Source organism: Aythya marila, assembly GCF_965140915.1.
Source record: "Aythya marila genome assembly, chromosome: 3".
Classification (NCBI taxonomy): Eukaryota; Metazoa; Chordata; class Aves; order Anseriformes; family Anatidae; genus Aythya; species Aythya marila.
Window position 1 is genome coordinate 42,273,076 of NC_139044.1, and position 23,243 is coordinate 42,296,318.

Sequence of the window (23,243 nt, forward strand, 5' to 3'; positions counted from 1 at the left end):
ATGCAAAATCTGTTCAGAAGAAACACAACAAAACAAACTTTCCAAAATACAGACAATTTATTAAAATGCAAGATATTATCTGCTTCTCTAAATATTTTGAAGAAAAATGAAAACTGATAACTGACGTGTACTTACTTTGGCAGTAGTTTCTTTAATGGACGTGCTGAACGATTGTTCTTTTTCCTGAAGGCTAGAAGGGATTAAAATAAAATAAAACAAAGTTGACCTTCTCTGCTCATCACGGTCTGCTTCACAAGACACATTTTCATATGGAAGCACATAGGCTTTCAGATGACTCATAACAGCACAAAAAGACAAAAATCAAGATAAAATCCATAAATTTCTATCCAACTTCTATCCACTTAATCCCATTTGTTTGCAAACTGATTTATAGAGTAGCTTTACAGTTCTTAATTATCAGGTTATAAAATAAACACATTTCGCCATCTAAACCACAGTGATGATTACTTGTGTAACTATTGTATCTTAGAAGTTCAAAGCAGGGTCCAGGGCTAGCTCTTCGCTAGGCTACCAACCAAACACCTAACAAAAAGGCAGTTCTAGCTGAGTTGGCACTCAACTATCCTCTTACAACCCAGTTTCTAACTCTGCCAGGAAAAAAAAAAGGCAGTCATTTGTTCTCATGGTAATTTTAAATATCACTACTCTTTTTCTTTAGTTTAATGAAAACCTGCAAAATATTTGTACCAAATTGATTCGAAATTCATCTGAGATTTTGAGCATAATCTATGCTTATGTTAGGAAATCCAAGATTCTCTTCCATAAACAAAACCACATAAGTTTAGCACTTTATTGAATTTATATTATTGAACATAAAATAACTCTGGGAATTTATTTACAAGCACTAAAGATACGAGTTACATTTTAACAAAGTTCAAAGATTCAAGCCAAATCAAAGGCCAGGAGTGAGTATAGACATTATTCTTGCCACAGTAATAGTTCCCTCCCTCCTATTTTGTAGGTGTACATTTTATACAGTGTTCAGTTACATTATCAGGCACCATTTTCTTTTCCGTATGACACCTCAATTCAGTGTACATGACAGTCAGCACTCCCCATCAGCAGCATTTCAATTCTTCCTTTTAGCTGCATTGTAAAAATTCTCCTCCTTTCACAGCCCAAGAGTGATATTCTTCCTGAATAAAGAACCTTTAATCTATTTCTCAGCCTTTCTTTAGTGTTCATCGCTGAAGTACCCAAACATTTCAGAAACATCACAGGATTTATTTCAATGATACCCTTGCAAGATAAGGCAGCTCTGTATTCATTTTCCAGGTGACAGAAACACAAAGGCGCCGCCATTCAGGATGCACATTAACACCCAGTGCCCACTTCGATGTGCACACAGGCCCTGCTGCCCACCTCTGTGCACTTCAGTTTTTCTTTCTAGAACTTGCTAATTCCTATTTTCCAGGCACAGCACTTACTGAGTTCCTCTTCAAAAGCCAGTACTCTTGTAAATCCTAATGCCAACTTACACCAGGTTGGAGCTGCATTCAGTTAGTGAGACCTACAGGAACTGGGCTGTAATACCCGGCCCAGCTTCACACGGGAAGCAAGACAGACTCAGAGGCAGAATCCAGCTGGCTCGTACATCATTTAATTGCGTTAATGAGGAAGCTATTTGTATTGCTTTCCCTAATGCCCTGCTTCACGGTGCGCACACCTTTTCGGCCTGCAGAACAGCAAGGCCAAGCACCTCATTAACACCACAGCACGCCGGGATCCCTCCAGCTCCAGATGAGGCAGGCCCCTCAGAAATAGCTTATAGCACTGTCAGCTAACGCCTGTGCAAAGCAACAAACACAAATACAGCTGGCCAGCCCCACACAAGTGGTTTAATAACATTTCCCACGTAGTATTCTCCAATTTCTCCCTTAACAACCTCCTCTCCAGCAATACAGGGGCAAAACGCGAAACACTACACGTGAAATTATGCCATTAACAGTGTCCTGCCTGCCTCTGGGCATGCCAGGGGAACAAACTCTTTCGCCATTTCTCTTCTCAGACTGGGGAGCTCCCAGGGACTTTCAGCATCAACCACAAGCAGCGTTGGAGCTGGCCAGGTTACGTAAAAAAGAACCGGGCTTTGTGTACAGATGTCAACTGGGAGCAGCAAGGCTGCAGTGTGTAATTGAATGAATAATGGGTGGCTGACCCAATTGTTCTGAAACTGGCTTATAAAATTCAACTCTAAAGATCCAAGACATAATAAAACGTAAAGTGCAGTTATAGCCAGAAGAACAACAGTATGAAGACGGCACCTCTATTTAACAGACCTCCTCAGTGTGCATTTCCTCTCATCTGTTTATTTTCCTCACAAAAAGCCCCCCTCGCTCCCCAGGTTCACATGATGGTACACTCCCCTGCAGAACTCACATAGCTAACAGCAAGTGAGATCAATTTTTAATTTCTTTTTAAACTATACACCCAAAAGAGCGTTACAAACTGTGATCTAGCTGTAGAGCCCTTATTGCTAACAAGGATGCACAAACCCATGTGGACTTTCAGGTGCAATGCTGAGTGGGAAAAAAATACCCTCTTTATACTCTTCTTTCTTTTTATTAGCATCTATCAAGTCACCGAAAAATAAATATGGAATCACACACTGCCATTTCAATGAGAGCAGCATTTTAAGAGATAAATTTATATTAATCTGAGCAATATCAGTAAAGAATAACAGCATCAAATAAATTATAGTTCTAACTCAAGCTAGTGATAGGCATTAACCACAGACTGTAATCAGTTACAGCATTCATGCAGGCTCTTACAACTGTATTTTTATTATTTACAGCATGAATTTCACAGTAGTATTTTATTTTGAATCCGTTAGCCTTCAGCATGCTACTGTAGGAATTCCATATCCCTTGTAGGGATTAGTCTATCATATAATTCACACGCAACAATCAAAACTGGGTACAAACCAGTCAGGGTTACCGACTACAAACTGTTTATAACCAAGTTTATTCCCAGGCTTTCTTCTTCTGCCACAAAACACTGTCACAGAGAAGCCCCTCACAAGCTTTCCAATTAACTGACAGGCTAATGCTCCAGCTGACCCGCAACAGAAACCATGCGGTCAATACCGATTCATTCTACCAACAAAGGGTTTTAACAGCCACGATCTGTTACATGTGACTTGAACCAGAAATACTATTTTCTTTTACCAGTACCCTGGAGCATTATATTTCATTTTAAGAGGGGTATGCTGTCTGCTTAGAAGTTGCTTTACTTACGACTATCCAGGGAAAACGGCTTTAAAAAGAGCTCCTTAGAATAACACTGAATTCTTGCCTGGGAAGAAGGCCGCAGTTTTGATTCATTGCTATTCTTCTCTGGCAGAACAGCTAATCAAGAATCTGACTGCTTGTCCTCACAGTCGCTGCAATCTATTATAAGGACCATTTGCAAGTTACTTCTCAAATTCAATATAAGCCAACTCCATCGCCGAGAATGTAAAGTTCTTGACCTGACTGATAGGAGGACTAGAATAAGACAGGAATTCAATTAACGCAAATTTAAATGACTAAATGTAGGAAAAGAAAGGTTATTAACACTTGCAGAACTGACAGCAATCTATACATCATATGCAATTTTCTCATTCATGCAGATAGCCATATAGGCTATTTAAATTGTTTGCAATGATTTACACACATTAGGATCCTAATGAGGAGAGAAGAAAAGCAATGTAGACTTGCTACATCATTGGGTCTCGTTGTATACATATCAGACCAGAATAGGAAAGCAGAAGCTAAGGAATTACCCTTTTTGGATGATAAATGAAGTAACACATTGGCAAAACATGGACTTCAGCTGAAGAACTGCAGGAGGATATGGGAATATTACACATACAGGACCTGAGGCTGACTTGGCATGTAATAACAGACTATGTGAAAAATTTTAAGACCCAACTACTTCAAGCAAGCCAGTGTCTTGTAAGTATCTCATTTTAGTGACCTTGAGGAACACAGATATTGAGTATGTCGAATTGTAATAATATAGTTGGAAACTGCTGAGATAATGCTCACAGTCAGAAATGGTGTGCAGGCAAAAAAAAAAAAAAAAAAGGCAATGATTCAGAGATTCAGAATAATAGGGGATAGCGAAGGCACACTGGGAATTGAGTGGTCTGGTCACTCTACCACATGCTTCCTACATGACCAGAGAAGACATTAAATGTTATTATATGACAGTAAGTATTTAAAAAGCCTTTTAAAGAATATTCTAAGAAGCTATGATTTACACGCAGGAACTGCAGATACTATGGAAGTAGCTTTGTTCAGAGGAAGGCTGAGTAGCACAATACTGGGAAGAATGGCTTTCTACTAAAGGAAGGCATGTTTCTGAATTTCTTTCCTTCCACTTTGCTAGTATACTTCCCTTCACATATGAGACTATTGTCTACTCATGTTTGGCTTCCTAAGAAAAAATTCAAAGAATGAAAATGGGCAAAGGCAAGTCATGCTGATCTCTACATTCAAGATATATAAATATATACAGAAACAGTTCCTGTATTAATGACAAAATATACGTACATTGACAAAAAATGTAGTCAGAATGCAGTCTCTATAACTGCACAAAAGAACGTGCTACATGTGGTATCAGTATAAATAAATAACTAAATTCTATACTGGAAATTCTTATTTTCATAAAGAAACTGAGCAAGCATCTCTGACCTAAGCCTGCAGAGACTGAAAGACAAAGGGTGCCCTTTACAGCAAGTATTCTTCCTTACATTACTGCCACCTAACAGACTATTCTAGGTCCTGCTATTTCACTTTCTAGCTCCATAGCATATTACAGTCAGCAAAAACCATATTTCAATTCCTTTAAATCCAGATACAAGTCATAACAATTTAAAATTACTTCTATTCAGGTCATATGTGTATGAGAAAGCATAATGGGCTGAATCTCAATTCATATGAATATGAATTCCCTCCTAAATAAAACAATTATTAAGGAGTATTTTCATGATTATCAGCAAATTCAAACAGTTTACAGTGTTGTTTGAATTTGGCCTTTGAGTAGTAAGACTGCCCGATAATCGATCAATAACCCAATACAGCCTGCAGAGAGCGTGACTTTTCTAACTTGAAGTTTCCTAACAGAATGCCTTCTCAGATTCTGAAGTAACAAAAAGCTGTGCTCTCTCAGAAGATCAAAATACACCAACCAAGCCCTATACTTGTAATCTTTATTCTAGCAGCAAACAGAAACTGACCTTCCAAAAAGCCTTTGTCCAGACCTTTGTAAAATCAGAAGTGTTACTCAAGGAACATTTGGTGTAAACATCTACCACAGCCTACATCAAGGCAAAAATCCAACAAAAATCCACCTGAAATTTTAAGTCTGGGTACATCAGTGGGCCTTTAAGGAATAAATCCACCATATAAAAATCAAATCAAATGATCAATAACTTTCTTGTACTTTTACGGTTCCCTTGATGTGCATATCTCAGACGGCTTTGAAGACAAGTCAGAAAAAAATAAAAAAGGGAGGTTTTGAGCAAAACTGTACTTAACAAGAGGCAGCTTTACCCTAGGCAGGTACAACTAGAATTGAAAGAAAGAATAAGAAAATGTACTGAAGTTTTCTTGAGAAAAATTAAGAAAAATTAACAGTCATTATTACAGAAACCACATGCAGATTTTTACCAGGACAAGACCTACAGGGGTGTTTCTGGTCCTGTGCTTCTGCCCAAGTAAGAAGTTTCAGAACTAGATTGCTTTAAGTATACTACAGTGAAACAGCACTATGTTATATATTTATCCTTCTTTTTTTTAAACACTCCACCACAAAGTTTGAGTCTACTCAATCAAGACACTGGATGACAAGTTCATCTTCATTCTGTGTGATCTGTTCGTAAACCTGACTTGCTACACATCTGGATGTTACCATAGGAGAAAAGCAATATGTCAGCCAAACATATAACTTCCTTTTCAACTTTGTGCAATGATCCACAGGCCTTTGAACAACAGGATATACACATAGCATATCTCGAGATTGGGAAACAGAATCCTCCCTGAAATGTAGGTCAGAGTTTTCCAAATAAACTCTGATTTTTCCTTAGATATACAGACCATGGAAAACTTCTATAAGAAGACAGAGCTGGTTAAACATTGATAAAAATGCAGAATTTCTGCTGGACTGAATAGTGAAAATCCAATTTCTCTATCTAAATCTGTTGGTGCTGTTGAGGTGTGGACTTTGACACGAAATAGAAGGAGAGAAAAGTGTTTAATTCATACTGAAGAGGAAATTTGTGGCAGTTACAAGGAATAGTCACCTGAATAAGAAGTAAAACACAAAGTGTCACCTTGGAAAGTTTCCAACCTCAAAAATTAATCTGATTTGAGACAAAAATTATCAAGAGATGTACTCCAAGGTATAGGAGCATTGGACCTTCTGCACATTTCAATCTGCAGAGTTCTCCAAGGCATATGGCATATGAATGAGAATCCAAAATTATTCACCTAGCTCTGAAACATCAGAGTTGGTTTTGCTCCAGCAATTTGCTGTTCTACCTACTATTTCGCAGAGAAGTATTTTTTTTGTTTTATGTCAAGGATGACCTCAATACATAAGCTCTTTTACTCAGTGTTCATCAAGAAGCAGTCCTAGAAGTACACTTTCCCAACATTTTTGTACAACCTCAGCTCAGCAGGAAGGCTTCCCACTGACTCATGGGGTGCTGGGTGACTGCACTTGCCTTTGTCTACTCTCAAAGACTAAGCCTTGGTCATATCTATGTGAAATGGACTATAATAACAACTCACCACCTTGCCCAAAAGCTCTTACTTACACGAGATTTCTAAACTGAGACCACCCTTATTTGCTGCCATGCTGCCAAACATTAGCTCCCATTATGGGAGACTTGCAGAAAACTCAGAGTGTTAGATGATACTTCGTGATCTTATGCAAGAAAGATTAATAAGGTTGGTTTTGTGTGGTTTTTTCTTTGTTTGTTTGTTTAACATAAAACCTCTCCAACAGAAACAGCTAGTCCACAGTCACTTGAAGATGCTGCTGGCATCTTCAATAAAGATTCCAACCTGAATTTTCATTGTTAGGTATTGAGAAATCTTCTGGCCTTACAAAACACCATTCAGACAGCTGAAGTGTCCGCCTGTTTCAAGCAAGCACTCACACGCTGCTGCGCCGCCCGCCACTCTCCTGTCAGCTGCTGCCGCAGCACAGCGTGGTTGTCTCAGTTGTTGTTCCAGCTGCTACCTGAAACAGGAGCATCAGACTGAAAACAAAGGCACAATCAAATTCTCTCTGCAGCAGCAGTTCAAAACATCACAACACTTTCCCCACATTTTCCGTTGTGTTAAGAAATCTCCATTCTTCTACTACATCTTTCTGTAGTGCGTGAGAGAACTGCACATAAGCCAGAGCCTGCCCAGGGCAGCTAAAATTATTCTCCTAAGAATAACATCCTCTGTACATCACTGACCAAAAGGGTCTATCCCTGGACATCGTTGTGAACTGTTTCTCTTTATTACATACAAATTCACTATCATACACTGACAGGGACAGCTGGTCATTTTTCCCCAAAGAGGAATAAATCTCTTTAAAATGCACACGTACCCAGAGGAATCAGCACATATGGGGCCCGGACGTTATGGGCTGCTGCATCCCACTGGATGCTGCTAAGGCAAGCAGGAAAAACCAGATGCTCAGCGGGGAAAAACAGATTCCTCATTACACTGCACACATGGGTACTCAGGCGGATGGTACTCACCTTTCTGCTGTGACTTTTTTCCTTCTACAATCCTGCTTTGAAAGGATAAAAACCTGCCTCCAAGATTGCTCCAAAATATTTCGGGCTGCTAGCAGTGATCTATTCTCAAGGTTTGAAGACTTATTTTCTCCTTTTCTTGCTGTGTTTCCAAGCCCTTCTGTTCCTCCCAAGGAAGGTCAGTGCCCGTGGTGCAGAAGCAGACTTTGTGGAAGCCCTTTGCCTCCCTACAACAGAGGTTCCCACTGCACCACTAGATCTGAGTCACGATGAACTGCAGAGCCATGGAACAAGGAACTGGGCTCAGAAACAGCAGCAACGCACAGGCAACTCTGTGAAGTTGCTCTTGCCACAACTTCTAACTCTGGCAGCTCCTACCTTGGAGGAAGCAAATTCATTTCATGTGCTGAAGCACAGACAGACATTGTCTGGCATGCCATTATTCGGTATAAAGTCGCTCTCACAAGCGAGAAAGAAGAAACAAAGCCACTTGCCCAACAGGTCTACCCTTCCATCTAGGCAGAGAACAAGAAAATGAAATTAATCCTAGGCAGACAAAGTGGAGAAGAAACCCCTTATCTGTCTAAAAAAAAAAAAAAAAAAAAAAAGAAAAAGAAAGTTGAGCTTTCTAACTAGTCAGATCACAAAACAAGAAGCAGGCTCCTTCTCTCACCTACAACTTGACCCTCACAAAAACTTGTAGCAAACTCCTTTGAGGAAGCTGAGGCAAAAGTCTCCTCAAAACACAAACCCAGCTGTGGGACACTGCTGAAAATGACACAATCACATTATCACAGCTTGGGCTGTGGTCTGACATTTGAGATGAAATTTGGAGTTTCCCTCAAAAAGCCCTTGTGGCAGAGGTAGCTGGCTGTGTGGTCAGTCACTCTCCCTGCAAATAGACTGGGGAATTTCCAAGGGCAGGGTCTTCCGCAGATGCCAAGAAGCATCTCTGCATCTGCTCCTCCACTGCAAACTGCTGCAGTTTTTGTGAAGGTGACTGAAGCCTAGCACAAAGAAAAAGAAAAATTAATGGATCATTAAACAAAAGAACTATGATTAAAAACACAGGACACCATGCTACCTTCATCACATCTAGCTATAGTAGCAGCAGTGGTGCCAGCACTGCTTTATTCCAAGAACCCCATAACTGTATTTTGGTTCTTCTCAGAATGTAGTCAGAGAAATTTCCTACCACAGAGTTTTAAAATTCTGCGTTAAGCTTTAGAAAAAAAAAATAAAATCAGAGCAGTTTGAAAGGGCCCTAAGTCAAGCCAGTAAGACTAATACTCAGGCTGACCTGTGCATCCTCTTCATGTCATGGGAAATGATTCTTCACTGATCCAAATAAAGTCAACATGAGCAGGCCTGAGGGGAAAACTAAAGCTGTCAGAAGTCTTGAAGACTCCCATGCCCAAAGCTTACGACTGGGACACAAGTGAACAACAGGAAGAGCAGTTTCTGGTGCTGAGCAGCACTTCTTCGCATGGCATATTCCATATGTAAAAAGTGGTTTTCAATTCCCACAGACCCACAAAGCGGAATTAACTGAACAACTGAGGTGACTGAGGGCTCAACTCTTCTTCACTTCTCTTACCTGATGATTAAGCCCTAGCTCTGGTGGTCACTACACAAGTTATCTGCTCTGTCTGTGCATCTGACAGCTCAAGATGCTCATTTCAATATGCACGTTTGTAAGAGGGAAACAAAGGGAAAGAATAGCTCTCTTCTCAGTCATCCGTTTTAACGTTATCCTTTCTGTGGACTTCCAATATTTTACAGCAATACGACATGTAGGTATGGGGGGTGGGGGAGAGAAAGAATTTCAAGAAGATCAAAAGGAGAAAGGTTGCCATACAAAGTAAGAGACAGTGCAGAGGAAGGAGACCAGAAGCTTTACCTTTTCACACAGCACAAGAGCAGAATTTCAGGATCAGACACATATGCCCACAAACACACGTGCTTATTACATCACTGGTGAAATACAGATTTATCTGGGAAGGCAAAGGACAGTTAGGATGTGACAATCTACACCAGGAGAGGTAAAGACTGGTCAGAAGAACAGAAAGCTTTTCTGTCAAGGAAGCACCAGAGGATTGCTGACACCCTCCAAGAGCAGCACGCAAAATCACCCACCAAGGGAAAGACACAGAAGTAAATTAAGTTGCATCAGAAGGATGCAACAGCAACTTCCAGAGAAGTTGCTGCATAATTATGCAGTGTGCTAAGAGGTCTACTAATCATCTGGTCTTCATGGTCTGATTCATAACACGGCATGGTAATCTCTCAAAATATTCAGGAAAAAATAAAAATTAAAAAAAAAAAAAAAGAGATTATTTTGCCTGTCTAACCAACATCACTTTCTATATGTAATCAAGCATGATCAGAATTGTGAAATCCTGAAAAAGTACAGACAACAAAAAAAGCTCAAAACATCCCCCCCAAACCAAAGTACTCCCTTAAGTAAGGACTTAGAGTATCAGGCATGCCAAGTACAACTCATTTCTCTGCTATCCTCCACACAGACCCATCAAATAGCCAGAAACATTAGCATTCTGTGCACTGTAGTAGAAACTTTTAGATGCTATAAACCCATTTCATCCCTTTGCTCTTTGTATTTGCATTACCCCTCTATTCCCAGAGGATATTTTTAATATGTATGCATTTGCTCAGAAATAGCCAAAGAAAATCTCAAATCATACATTTAAAAAGGACTTTCTCAGACAGCATGCACATTATCTAGCAAACAACAGGTACCTTTTTGGAAAGATAGGGTGCAATTTGTTTTGCTTCTCCTAAATGCAATTCTTTAAAGCTAAGACTTTTGTGGAAAGGCTGGTGCAAACACACATGGCTGTATCATTCAGGACTCTTCAGTAATTTTACAGAGCTTGCTAACCACTAATTTGACTAGGAATTTCAAGAGACATTACTTTGAAGAACAACAAAACGTGTACAAAGCCAACTCTCCTAATGAAAGTTGCCCATTCTGAACAGTGCTTCTACTTTTCCTAACCTAACAAAGGAAACTACATGTAAGTCTTGTTTTCTCCACTTTCCCGAAGAAAACCAACTTCTCTAAAAATAACACCTTCTTTGGCTTTACCAGGCTTTGGCCTCAACTGAAGTTGCTGAATGCTCTGAGTATATTCCAACTAATAAGGTTTTCAATCCCCTGAGCATTTGTATTTCACTTTGAATTAATCTTTGTCAGATGAGCTCCAGGCATCACTGAAGCAGAGTGAACTGGTTGCATAAAACTTCAAGTTCAGTTCCTTCTGCCACCAGCCCTGACAGTGCTATAACAACTAATACACAGTAGAAAATTTCCATAACTGCTGAAGATCCCACACATGCACTGTGGAACAAATTCTTACTAATTAAAAACTGCTCCATGGGAAGGGTGGAAGAAGAGGTGGAGTATTCAAATATTTTGAAAGATATTTAATTGAATTTCTTTCTTTCAAGCAACGTTCGGTGCCCAGACAATAGTCCATATGGAACTGTGCGATTTATTTTAAGGATGACATGCTGTAGAGTCACATACATCTGGAGATATGGGTAAAACCAAAAGAAAAAAATGCTAAATGAAACTAAATATGAACATAACGAACAGAAGCATAACAGTCTTCCCCAGTTTTCATTGTGATGTGAAAAGAAACAAAAGGAAAAAAAAAAAAAAAAAAGAGAAACTGAAGAGACACTGAAAAGAGTAAATCAAATAATTAAAATTGTCTTATTTTATAATTAGAAACTCCACAGTTTCAGAAATACATTTTAACTGTCCCCCTTTTCAGCAAAGTTTATGAAGAGGATTCATTTTGTTACCTTTGCAACCTCCAGGAGAAAGTACTTCACACTTAACACTTAGACCTATTTTTCTCTGATTTCAGTATGTCATCTTGAGTTAAAACACAAATGTGTCACGGCACACACAACACCAGCTGCTCCCACTTCTTGAACACATTTCTAGCACACAACCCCATGCAAGGGAGCTGATCTTTTATACTGCAATTTCCTTCTTTTAGAATAATGATCACACCCTTTAATTTACCAAGGGTAATTAGACCTGTCTTGAGCAAAATGATGATGTTGTATGGTCTCAACCTAGATAAGAATCCCTGTCAAAATGGAAGTTCACATATTTGATTGCACATTAACTGGCTATGTTTTCACTTAGGCCCCCAGTAGCCCTCACCAAAGAGCCCAGGGTAAAGTGTGTAACATTTGTCTTCAAACTCAAAGCATGTTATAGTTACTGACAAAGGCTTTTTGTTTTCAGAAAAAGTCCACCACAGAAAAAAGATAAACAAGACAAAACAAAGGATTATTAATCTTCCTGAAAATAATAATGCTTGACAAGAAAAAAAAAGCTTGAAACAACGCTCAACCTAATGTCACACTGACTTGCACTCCTCCTTCTGCACATTTTTATCTGGGTAATTATTCTTCATTTAAGATGTTCTCTCACATTCCCTGAAGTTTGCTTTAATAAGTTGCTGTTTAATAACATTAAGGCCAAGAAAAGCTAAATAATTTGTATTTTTATGGTGAGCTGCGAGCCACTCAATATGATTCATTATAGCACAGATTGTTTAAAGAGATGCTTCACATCAGCCCTGCGTTATTCCAGTGCTGAAAGCAATTCATGTACCCAACAAATAATTATGCAAAAGCACACTTTATATAGTACTTTACTGACTAGCACAATGCAGTTGGAATAAAAACACAATATTTTGCAACCCTATACCCAGGAGCTTGTCATTTATAGCCCATCAGTATTGAACGACTTTTGACATAAGCACTGTTCTTTAGTAAATGTGCATGAATAATAGGTTCATTTCTCACAAAGATAGCCCAAACTTTAGAAGACTTTCACGATTTTCCTTTGCAGTGACTCAAAATCATATGGACATTTCCAGATTTTTTTTCACATTATATATCCCAGGACTTAAGAATTTAAAACTAATATGCTGAACTGGCTTAGTCAAGTTTTTAACCTCTTACCTAACATACTGATTTAAGCCAATGCAAGTTGCAATAAGGGCAATTCTGGCTAGATATGGGACCAAAAAAAGAGTTCACAGCAATGGTGGTCAAACACAGGATGCCCAGTGAGGCAGCAAGATCTCAATGCTTGGAGATATTCTAAACTTAGACAGATGGGGCCCTAAGCAACCTGATCTAACTTTGAAATAGTGGTCCTGCTTTGAGCAGGAGTTGGACAAGATGACTTCCTAAATTATTCTATAATATTTTAATGGGCTGTAGCAGACCAAGAAGCCACATCATACACAGAAAACTCCTCCAATTTTATTTTATTCTTTTAATTCACAGGGAGCCACCATTTCCTGCAAGGGAAAGAACCTGTTGAACAGAGTGAAGGGTACACCTTGCTTCTTTGAAAGACCGCATCAGCCAGGTTGTGACATGTTCCTACCAGTTCACTTTTGCTTCTCATTTGAAAAAAACAGTACGCTAGTGCTTCACCAATGGACAGTTGCCAACTCCCTCAACAAATACAACCCACCATATGTCTTTCCCATCTCAGCTCAGTGCTATAACCATCAACACTCTCCACTCTTCCTCTTGCCAATTTGCTTTGTTGCCCTTTGCCAGATTTCTGCATTTTGCATTCCAGGATACATTATGGCCCAGAGTAAGAAATGTCACTGAGCAACTCCCTTCCAGGGTACTGAAGTTCTCAGCAGGTAAGAGCTGGCTTTGAAGCTGCAGGTTCAGATCAAGTCAGGTTGCAATGGACCTAAATGCAGAGATTTCCACTTTCTGAACCAAGGGCCCTAGGCTCCACGTGACTATGCAATAGGTGGGCATCTCCACCATTGCCATCAGGTCACATACAAAAAGCCTTTGTACTTGACAAGAGCACACAACTACCGCCTGAAGTAGGAGATTTAAACTGTTCCTGAAGGCTGTCAAAGATGCCTGACTAAGCATGCTTACTCATGCATGCCAATCTAGCATTTATTCATCCCAATCTACAACAGGGGAACAAAATCTGATTATGGTAAAAAGAGAAGAACCTGATGATCATTGGCCACCATGACACAAAATTTGATCAATACACAAAACTAAAACAGAACAAGGCCCATTCAAAGCATCATTCAAAAAAAAAAAAAAAAAAAAAAAAAAGAACGGAAATTATTTATCTTTATTAAAGTTCTGAACTCACTGCCAATAACGAATGCCTGCTTTCCCTGAAGTCATTGTGTTATTCATGGCACTGGGCACTGGCGAGCAAAGCACTCAGAGAAAGTTGTTCCTGAACCAGTACTAATTAAAGACATCTTTAAAGAATATTCTGAAGAGTTAAGTGCAACTCAAATGTTGCATCAGCAGCCTGAGAGAAAAAAAAAAAATCTGAATATTCTTTTGTAAGCAAATCCAAAACTAAGAGAAAACTCAAATCAAAGCATGGGTTTTCAGACAGACTGCTCGAGACCTTTTATTCCTCAATCTCAGGAACACAAGTATAAGCAACTATTAAAACAAACTAAACAAGTCAAGAAACTATTTCCCATAACCTAATTTAAAATTTTAAACAAACCTCAAAAGGTTTTGGGATGTGTCCTCTACGAGACGTTCTGCTGACTTAAAAAAAATCTGTATAAATTAGCACGCATGAGCAGCAATTCCTCATGAATGTTAATATAACTAAACTAAATCCAATAAACATGAAGAGAGCAAAAAATTGCAAGCAACATAGCTATTGCTTATCTGGAAGGAATGAAAGTTAGGATAAACAGGGATTTTGTTTTGTCCTGGTGACACAAAAGAAGTAACACTTTCAAAGTTCCATCACCAACATCCCATTGACTGTCAGTAAAGTTTAGGCCCTGAAGCACTTCTATTGCTTTTGTAAATAAAGATGAGGTTATTTCGAAAAGGTTAGCAAGAGTAGCAACTTTTCCATTTAAGAGAACCGTGTGCTGTGCATTTAACTGTAGGTGTCCCAGAAGTCTTCAAGCTCCTTTCCCTGCTACCTCAATTCCACTGTCTGAGCCTAACGCTTATCACAGCAGTGTTTATTACGACTGGAAGTTCACTGAAGCAAGAAACATCTCTAAGATTTATCTGGATGGTGCCTAGTGCATGTTTTCAGACTGCAAGAAACACATTGCAATTACTGCATTATCAAACCAGGGAAAAAAAAATCCAACGGTTAATGAAAATAGCTTAAATTGATGACAGGTATTAACAACTGATGGATTCAAATACTTTCTGTAGGTGGCTCTCTACCATAAAATAATATGAAGTACAAGACTTTCAAATCACTGCAATGTCTTCCTTCCTGTAGAAGCATATTAGTATCTGTTCTTAGAAATTTTCAAGTGTCTGAACCCAGCTAATTAGCTGGCACCATTACCAAGAAAACAACTGGCAGCCAACTCAACACCACACTGGGAAGGTACAAGACCCTTTACATCACTGACAACATATTGATATTTAAATACCTCTTTATTGTCCCCGGAAGATCCAAACTGAATGGAATTTGATAGGAGGATGCTAGCGTGTCATCCACAGCCTTGCTTATTTCCTGTAGTTCTCTCAAAGAAACACAGCCAAGTAAAGCAGTCAGTTCACAGTCCTGTGACTGAATAAGCCTATCTTGTTCCTCAATTTCTCTTCTTAGCTGTTGATCTTTTGCTTCCAATACAGCCAGCCTTGCTCGGAGGTCTTCAATTTCTTTCTGCATGGAACAGAAACCTCAGTTTACTATGGACAACATTAAGGACATTGGTATGTCCCTAAAATAATGTCTTAGAAGCATCTTGAATTAAGGTTGCCCGATTTAGCACAACACTAGATGAGAAGACAGCCTTTTGTTGACATGCAAAAATCCTTACATCTGTTGTGTTTAGAAACTAGCATTTCTACAGTCTGAAACTCCCCACCTGCATTTCAACACCGTATGGCAGGTTCCTCTGCCAAAATCAACTGCAACAGGCACCTTTTCCCTTTAAAATACACCAGTAATTCCTAAGTTAAATACTTCGTTTAAAAAAAAAAAAAAAAAAAAATCTTAGTTCAGCCATAATCACAGAATCAGACTGACAGCTAAGGTGAACAACCATCTATCCATCCTGCTGCAGGATATCCCTGCAAGGGTTCCTCCAGGCTTCCCATTCAGTATCTGGCACAGGACACAAGTGGTGAACCGCTATCTAGTCCTTTTTATTATTATTTACTTTTAATTGGAAACACAAAATCCCTCCCCCCAACTTAATAAATGACCGAAGCTTCACCTTAGTTGCACTAATCCTGCCAGAAGTTTAAACACCACATATTATGATAGTGATGTTTCCTGCAAAAGCGCGTTCTAATTTCTCCCTGGAAACCCAACAGATGGCTTGCACCCAAGGAACAAGCACTTCATAAAGGAATTTGGGTTTCTGAGTTAATAAAATTATTTAATATATCGTTTTTGGCTCATTTTTCCCAGAATTTGAAAAGGAAATTAAAAAAAAATACAAATAAAAATCGAACTACTCACAATCTAAATTGCTGAACGTCATGCTGGAGAATTTGATTCTATTCCTACATTTCTTACAGTCTTTGTAAAACTTTGCAAGCCATTTAGCCTATTATCTGCACACACAGTCACAGATTGAATGTTCACCATTTTCCATACAACCTAAAAGAGGGGTCTCTGAAGTACTATCTATAGACTCTCAACAGAAATCAAAGCTTATAATTTCATATGACCTTATTCAGTCCAGTTAAAAAAAAAAAATGGGGGGGGAGAGAAAAAAAAAAAAAAAAAAAGGAAAAAAGGACCTCTTTCAGGTAAGTAACTAGGCATTACAAAACTGACATTAAAAATTACCACAGAGCTTTTAATGATAATTCACTACTTGATTCTCTATCTGTAAAATTGGCATCTCTTCAACCAAAGACAGTTGCACAGAAAAAATTAAGTGGTTTTGAATCACTCAGATGCCATGCTGATTGATGGTGTAAAAAGAGCCAATTCACCAAAATTAATAAATCTGCATCCAAAAGAGGGTTTGAGCGGTGTACAGTAAGAAGATTTTGGGGCTGAATATCAAGTAATGAAGATAAAATGCTATTTTGAATATCTCAACAAGTACTTCTTCAGCAACGTATGAGAGATCCAGAAAAAAACAGCATGCTTTTATAATTAAAGACTCAAGACTTTCACAAAACATACATACCATGTGCAGGTAACTGATTTTTTTCTTTTTTTGTCTTTTTAAGTGCTTCACTTTGAAACCTTAACATTCTTCAAATGTTTTCAGTGAAATTTAAGCAAAGCTTAGTTCAGTAATGCTCATCTTATAAACAAACATATTTTATGCTTTGTTGCACTATAAAAAGCTCCCTGACTCTCCATGAGTATTACTTAAAACAAGAAACAGTCCCCTGCACATGAAAAGGTTGAAACGGCTCAAAAGAAATCAAGTTATATTAGTGCTGTGCAGTACATACATCAATTATTTTCCACCTTTGTTTTATTATTTACATTTCGCTATAAGAAAATAGAGTGGCCCATGTTTCAACCCACGGGTGTTTGTCAAGGACAGAAAGGTCAGCAGGCCAAAAACATCAGTGTTGTTTCTTTGAGTCTCAAATCAGGCTTTTAGTGTGCACAAAGGACAATTCTGTCTCTGTACTACTAGATTGGGAATACTGCCAAAATCTTAATAAGCCCTACTTAATACAAAGACCTTCATATTCTTTGCAAATGTCGTAATTGCAATCACTGCAATAAGCAACCTACAAGGGAACAGAAAAGGAGATGAACAGAATTTGGTTTTACAAACACACTTTTAGTACTGAAATATTTTTACAAGTTAGATAGCAGAAGCATACAATCTGCATTCACAAAGAAAAAGCTATTCTTCTTTGGAACAGTTCACGTTTACTCTTGAGAGAATGGAAATTTTAGCCAGTAAACTGGAATTTTCTCTCTTTTCCAGAAAGGCCAAGAAACCTTTAAAGTGTTCTTAGGGCAGCCTCCAGGAATGGATAAGAAGGACAACGCCTCAGCATGGAGCAACAGATGATATTTAGCTCACTAAACATAAGCTAGAGTTTTACTTTTTGCATTTGAGTTTAAAACTGGGATTTCTAACATGACCACTAACCGCTACTAATTGTGAACATCAAACTTCACTTAGGGCTTGTGTTGTCCACAAAGTACAGATTGCAGTAAAAACTTTACTGGGTAAATTTGAATATCATCACAAGCTGTATCAAAGCCTTGAATATAAATGCAGAACCAGCAGGACTGAGGCTAGAAGGATAGGGAAAATAGGGCTCAGAATATAATAATAATAATAATAATAATAATAATTTAAGTTATGTGAGACTTTGGGACAGATTAAAACCTTAACAGACGCTGGAAGCCACCAATCATCACAGGTCAGCCTCTTCTAGAACTTAAAAATCACAAACATTTTGATCAAAAATAGCATGCCTGTAAAGACTGTGGGTAATTTGTCCCTAGTGTCACTATACAGAAAAAAAAAATCACCTGGAGTAAGCATTAAAACATTACCTGGCATGAAATCTTAAGCACAGCAGTTTTCAGATGGATGATTTGATGCAGTTGGCTGGGTATCGAGATTACCAAAACTAGTTTTCCAGACACTGGTAACATTAAACTAGACTATATCTGTTCTTACATGTTTATGAAATAAATCCAAACAATGCAAAGATAATGACTAAGATGGAGCAGTAAATTATCTGAGTATGACTTTGCAATGGCCATCTAAGATTTTTTCACCATTTCTTTCTTCTTATATATATGTTTTTGTTTGTATACACACATATTATTTAACTATTAGATCAAAGGAAGAAAAGTATTAAAAATAATGAGATTTCAAAAAAAGAGCAGAGAAATAAAACTAAGATGTCACACTTCTGAATGTTACCACCAAGATTTAAAAGGAAATGGAGCAAAGACCTATACTAGACAGCAAACTGAGGTTTTTGAAAGGAAAAAACAGAGCTAAACTATGCTTAAACGGCTTGCAGATTTAAAATTGGACAGAAGCCATCTTAAAACATTCCATTTGCCAACACTACCACGTTGTGGCATCATGTATCAGTGTAAAGTTATGCTGGTAAATGCCAACTGCTCCGTGATGATTGCTTCATCCTAATGAAAGGTATCGATCATCTTCCAGGAACAAAAGCTGGTAAATCACATATTGATAATCAAATCTAACCAGAAATGGATCAAAGATTGTGTCTGTCTAAATTCTTTGTTTTCAAATAAAAATTTCTGAAGATCGATGAAAATTAAAAATGGCAAATTAGGACATAAAGAGCACACTTAAAAAAAGATAATGAGGAAAGTTAAAGCATACACACAAGCCACTGAGCCTTCCAGCTCTGCTTTTCTTTAATGAGATTAACACAGCTCCTGCGGCTGCCATCTCCAATCATCACTTAGATTATCAACTGGACTACAGCCAAGGCTCTAATTGCTGCATAGAACAAAGTCACTATTACAATAAGTTTATTTAATTCTGTGCGACAGCTTACAAGCTTTTTCCCACACAGCACTGGTTCACTGAGAGACAACTTGGCAGTTTTGTTACCTGTAGCCATTTCTTTTCTTGAAAAAGCTGCTTTCGTTTTGTGGCCGAAACCTGCATCCTCTCCTTGTACGTGGATCTCAAAAGTTTATGTTCGTTTTCATGCCAAAGCTGGGTTTCCTCATTTCTAACCCTTTGAGGGAGGTAAAGACAAAAGCTAAGAATTAGTGTTATCACTGGGTATTGACTGTTTCAAGATTAAAGAGGTAAGAATGCTGCACGTTACCTTCAGATTCATAACACTCTGCCACCAGAATGATTACATCTTAAACAGATACACAGTCAGTGAGCAAGACATTTCCCTTGGCATATCTTCCTTTATTATATCAAACATTTACACTGTTTTTACAACACGCAGAAGAAGGAAAAAGGAAAACTTGTATAGCTTCAGGCTTCCCCCAGCTACTTCATTTTTCAGAAATTTATCATTCACCGCCTTGAAATAGACAAAACTAAGGCATGTAATTTCCATCAATACAGAGAGAAATCTCTTTCAGACAGAAGTTTAGAAACTTGCCAAAGCCATTTTTTTGCAGCTTCTGTCAGCTTTTGGAACCCACGCTAGAGATCATCTGGAGCGTTTGCTCCACAATGCCAAGTTTTATTTCTCTCTTGCACAGCGAGCTCTTTCAAACTCGCAGTCAGTGGGATTCCTCACAGTGGTCGGTACAGCCCTCAGCTGTAAATCTTTGCATGATTGGACCCCAAGATAATCAGCGCGTTACATTAAGTGTCAAGTTTATAATCAGCCTCTCAAAATGCACCTGCAAACAACGCAAACCTATTTTGCCATGTATGTTTCTGCGTAAAGGCATGCACACTTGTAAGGCCAATGGTGCTTCCATGTCCATCTCCTGAGACAAGTATCTACATTTCCACATGAAGGGTACTGATGCATTTTAGTAGCGCGTTTAAAATAAATAAATAGATAAAACTTTGTCTCAAATGAAGGACATTTTTGAAGCATGATTTCCCACTGTAATCTTACAAAACAAAAACATAAACGCCACACAAAAAAAACATGCATCACAGGTGGTGTAAGCGTGATTAATCACAATTACAATCTCCATGCACAGCTGTTTAACAATGTAGAACATAAGATTCATGTCTCTTCTGCAGCATCATAAGAATACACGCTTTACTCCCTCTCCAAGTGCTGTACTCCCTCTCTGTGGGCTAAAATGTACTAAAAAGGGCAAAAAAAAAAAAAAAAAACACAGTTCCAAAATAAATGGCATTATTACTTAAAACAAAATTCATGTAATGATTGTGAATCTTCATTTCTGCAACAACACAGTAAATCAGGCACCCATGTGTGAGGTGCTAGGACATCTGTGTATCTGTGCCTTGCCTTACTGATTACAGGGGCTTCAACCAACCACATTTTCCAGCATTCTTTTTAAAAAAAAAATAATAATAATAAAAAAAAAAAAAAGAGGTAAGGATGCTACATGTTACCTTCAGATTTATAACACTGCACCACTAGAATGATTACATCTCAAGCAGGTATACAGTTAGTGTAGGGTTGTTTTTTTTTGTTTGGTTGTTTAAAGCAAGCTGCATCTTTCTGAAAATTGCATGCAACCGAAATTTCTAAGCAGCTGATCAAAATCTAGAAAATATTACACAACAACCAAGGTTTTCCTGAGAACCCCTTGGAAATCACATATACATCTGCCTGCTTGGTATTGAGGAAACAGAAACAAAATCTCCCTGATCTCACTGAGCCTGTGTCACCACACGAAGCCGGTATTGTTCCTAACCTAAATATAACCAGACTTGGCTTCTACCACATGCCCACAATATCCCACGTCAACTCTGAGTGCATTTACCTAAAAATTCATCTAATAATTCAATCATATAAAACAAAATCAGGGCATGAACGTCAGTCTCATATATTAAACAAATAAATTGCCATACACGCTCTTCATTTAAAAAGTTCTTCATTTGCAAGAAGATGAGACTGGCTTGATTACAGTAAAACTGCAATGTTCTGGTCTTCTGGGGCTAGTCATTTGTTTCATTTTCAAGTTGAAAAAGGACACTTTGGACATCACTGTTTTGTTCTGATTCAAAATGAAAGCAAAGACTGAAGTCTACAAATTTTCCTTGAAGAAGTGGTCCAGCTGTACTATATAAAAATGCTGCTGGAACAGAAAAAAAAATTAAACTATTACAACTCCCTACTGAAGACGAAGGGTATGCTCGCTCCCATCAACAAAGGAGCCAGACTGCAGACAAGTGGTGTGAAAGGCTATATGAATCAAGCAAGAAAAATAAAAGGTGCACAACAACACAGTCAAACTCAAGCTCAAAGAAAAGAGTGCATGCAAGACAGAAAAGTGAGGAGCAAGAGGATATTCATCTGACCCTGAAGAATGGCACTGCTCTCAGACCTGTGCAAAGAGAAGAGTTACAGATAAAATCATCAGAAAGAGAGCAGGAAAACTTTCGTAAACGTATACATTATTTGTATTATATACATATAAATATAATACATATATTTTATATAAAAATAAGCAGAGTACATATTTCAAGGAAGCTTTAGCAAATCAATTCCTGTAACACTGAAAACACTACCAGCTCTAAATCCAAAACCATTACAAACTAATGCATAGAGAGAACACATTTTAATGATAAAATACTTTAATCTTTAAGGAATGGTAAAACAGTTTCTTAGAGCCTCAAAAGGCAGGAGAAAATAAGGAGTGAAGTTAGTAATGAAACGTTTCAAACTAAGTTCTAAAAATATAGGCTAAAAATACACTTAAAATCCAATAGATAATTTCTCAATAAATCCTATTACTTGTACTGATTTTATCTAATTTTCACGTATATCAAAAAATACACCAAAATTTATTTTCTGACACGCCACAACCTTTATATATACAAGCTGCCACAATACAAAAGGTTTTTCTTCTTTCATTTGTGCTACAACATTTGAGAATAGCTTCCAACACCTATGAATAATCCTCTTACTTTTAACAACAGTAACCAGTAGCATAGCAGAAGAAAGACCCAGGAATAGAGGCAACTTTTTCTTCCTAAACTAACTATCTCCCTTGGGTTATCCAAGGCATCTCACATTCCCCCAATCTTTGAAGTTGTTCTCCCTTCAAGAGAAGACTGAGAAGTTATTTCTGTGACTTTGTACAGTGCAGAGCACATTACTGCCACCTAACAAGTGATGCATAAAAGGAAGCTCCTAAAGATCTATGCATCTCAAAGACGAATCTTTTTACTTTATATTTAAATGTCCTTTCATTGCGTGAAAAGGAGCGTCAGAATTAACTCCATTGGGAACCTTTGTTCAAGCTGCCTTGCTGTCATATACCTAAGCTGCTGGGTCAGGATTCAATCCCACTCCCACTCAACATCAGTCAGAAAAGTTCGATTCGATTCACCATTTCATCATAATCAATCTTTTTGAGGGCAATTCTGAAAGAACTGTGGGAAAAGAGGGGGAAGGCAAGTTTTCATAAATGTGCTCCATACTGATATACTAGAAGGTCCTTAAAAACCTGTATTAAAATTCTTCACAAACTGTATTCCATACTTTAAGAAAGACAGAAGTGTTATTTTACACAGTAAGGAGGCATCAAACTTACCGATCTGCAGCCCAGCGTAAAGTTGCTTGAACTTGGGTAACAAACCTATCCAAAAAATTGCTAATTGAAGGGTGTCTTGAAGGAAGCTGGAATTTTAAAGATTTTTTTTCTTTCTCCAGTTCTTCTAGTTTCCGTCTAAATTTATCAGCTAGACATTCAAAAAAAAAAAAAAATAAAAAGGTTACTGAACAGTGAAAAAAAGGTTCTGCTTTAACCGAAGAAGTATAAGGTTTGATCAACGAGAAGTAAAAGCCACATCACAAATGGTCCTTTACCTTTTGATAA

At 38.1% G+C, this 23,243-nt stretch overlaps 1 protein-coding gene across 3 annotated transcripts in view; it reads right to left on the reverse strand.

The window, feature by feature from the left end:
- Positions 1-23,243, reverse strand: part of DISC1 (DISC1 scaffold protein) — a 190,947-nt gene that overhangs the window by 109,089 nt on the left and 58,615 nt on the right. For all 3 annotated transcript variants that reach the window (XR_014317286.1, XM_082757809.1, XM_082757808.1), the window contains exons 4-7: positions 22,959-23,106; positions 19,354-19,483; positions 15,238-15,473; positions 136-190 (exon numbers count right to left, since the gene is read on the reverse strand). Coding sequence is in view for 2 of the 3 variants with exons in the window: in XM_082757809.1 (XP_082613935.1) it covers positions 136-190; positions 15,238-15,473; positions 19,354-19,483; positions 22,959-23,106 (569 nt within the window). In the remaining variant the exon portion in view is untranslated. The remainder of the gene's footprint in view (positions 1-135; positions 191-15,237; positions 15,474-19,353; positions 19,484-22,958; positions 23,107-23,243) is intronic.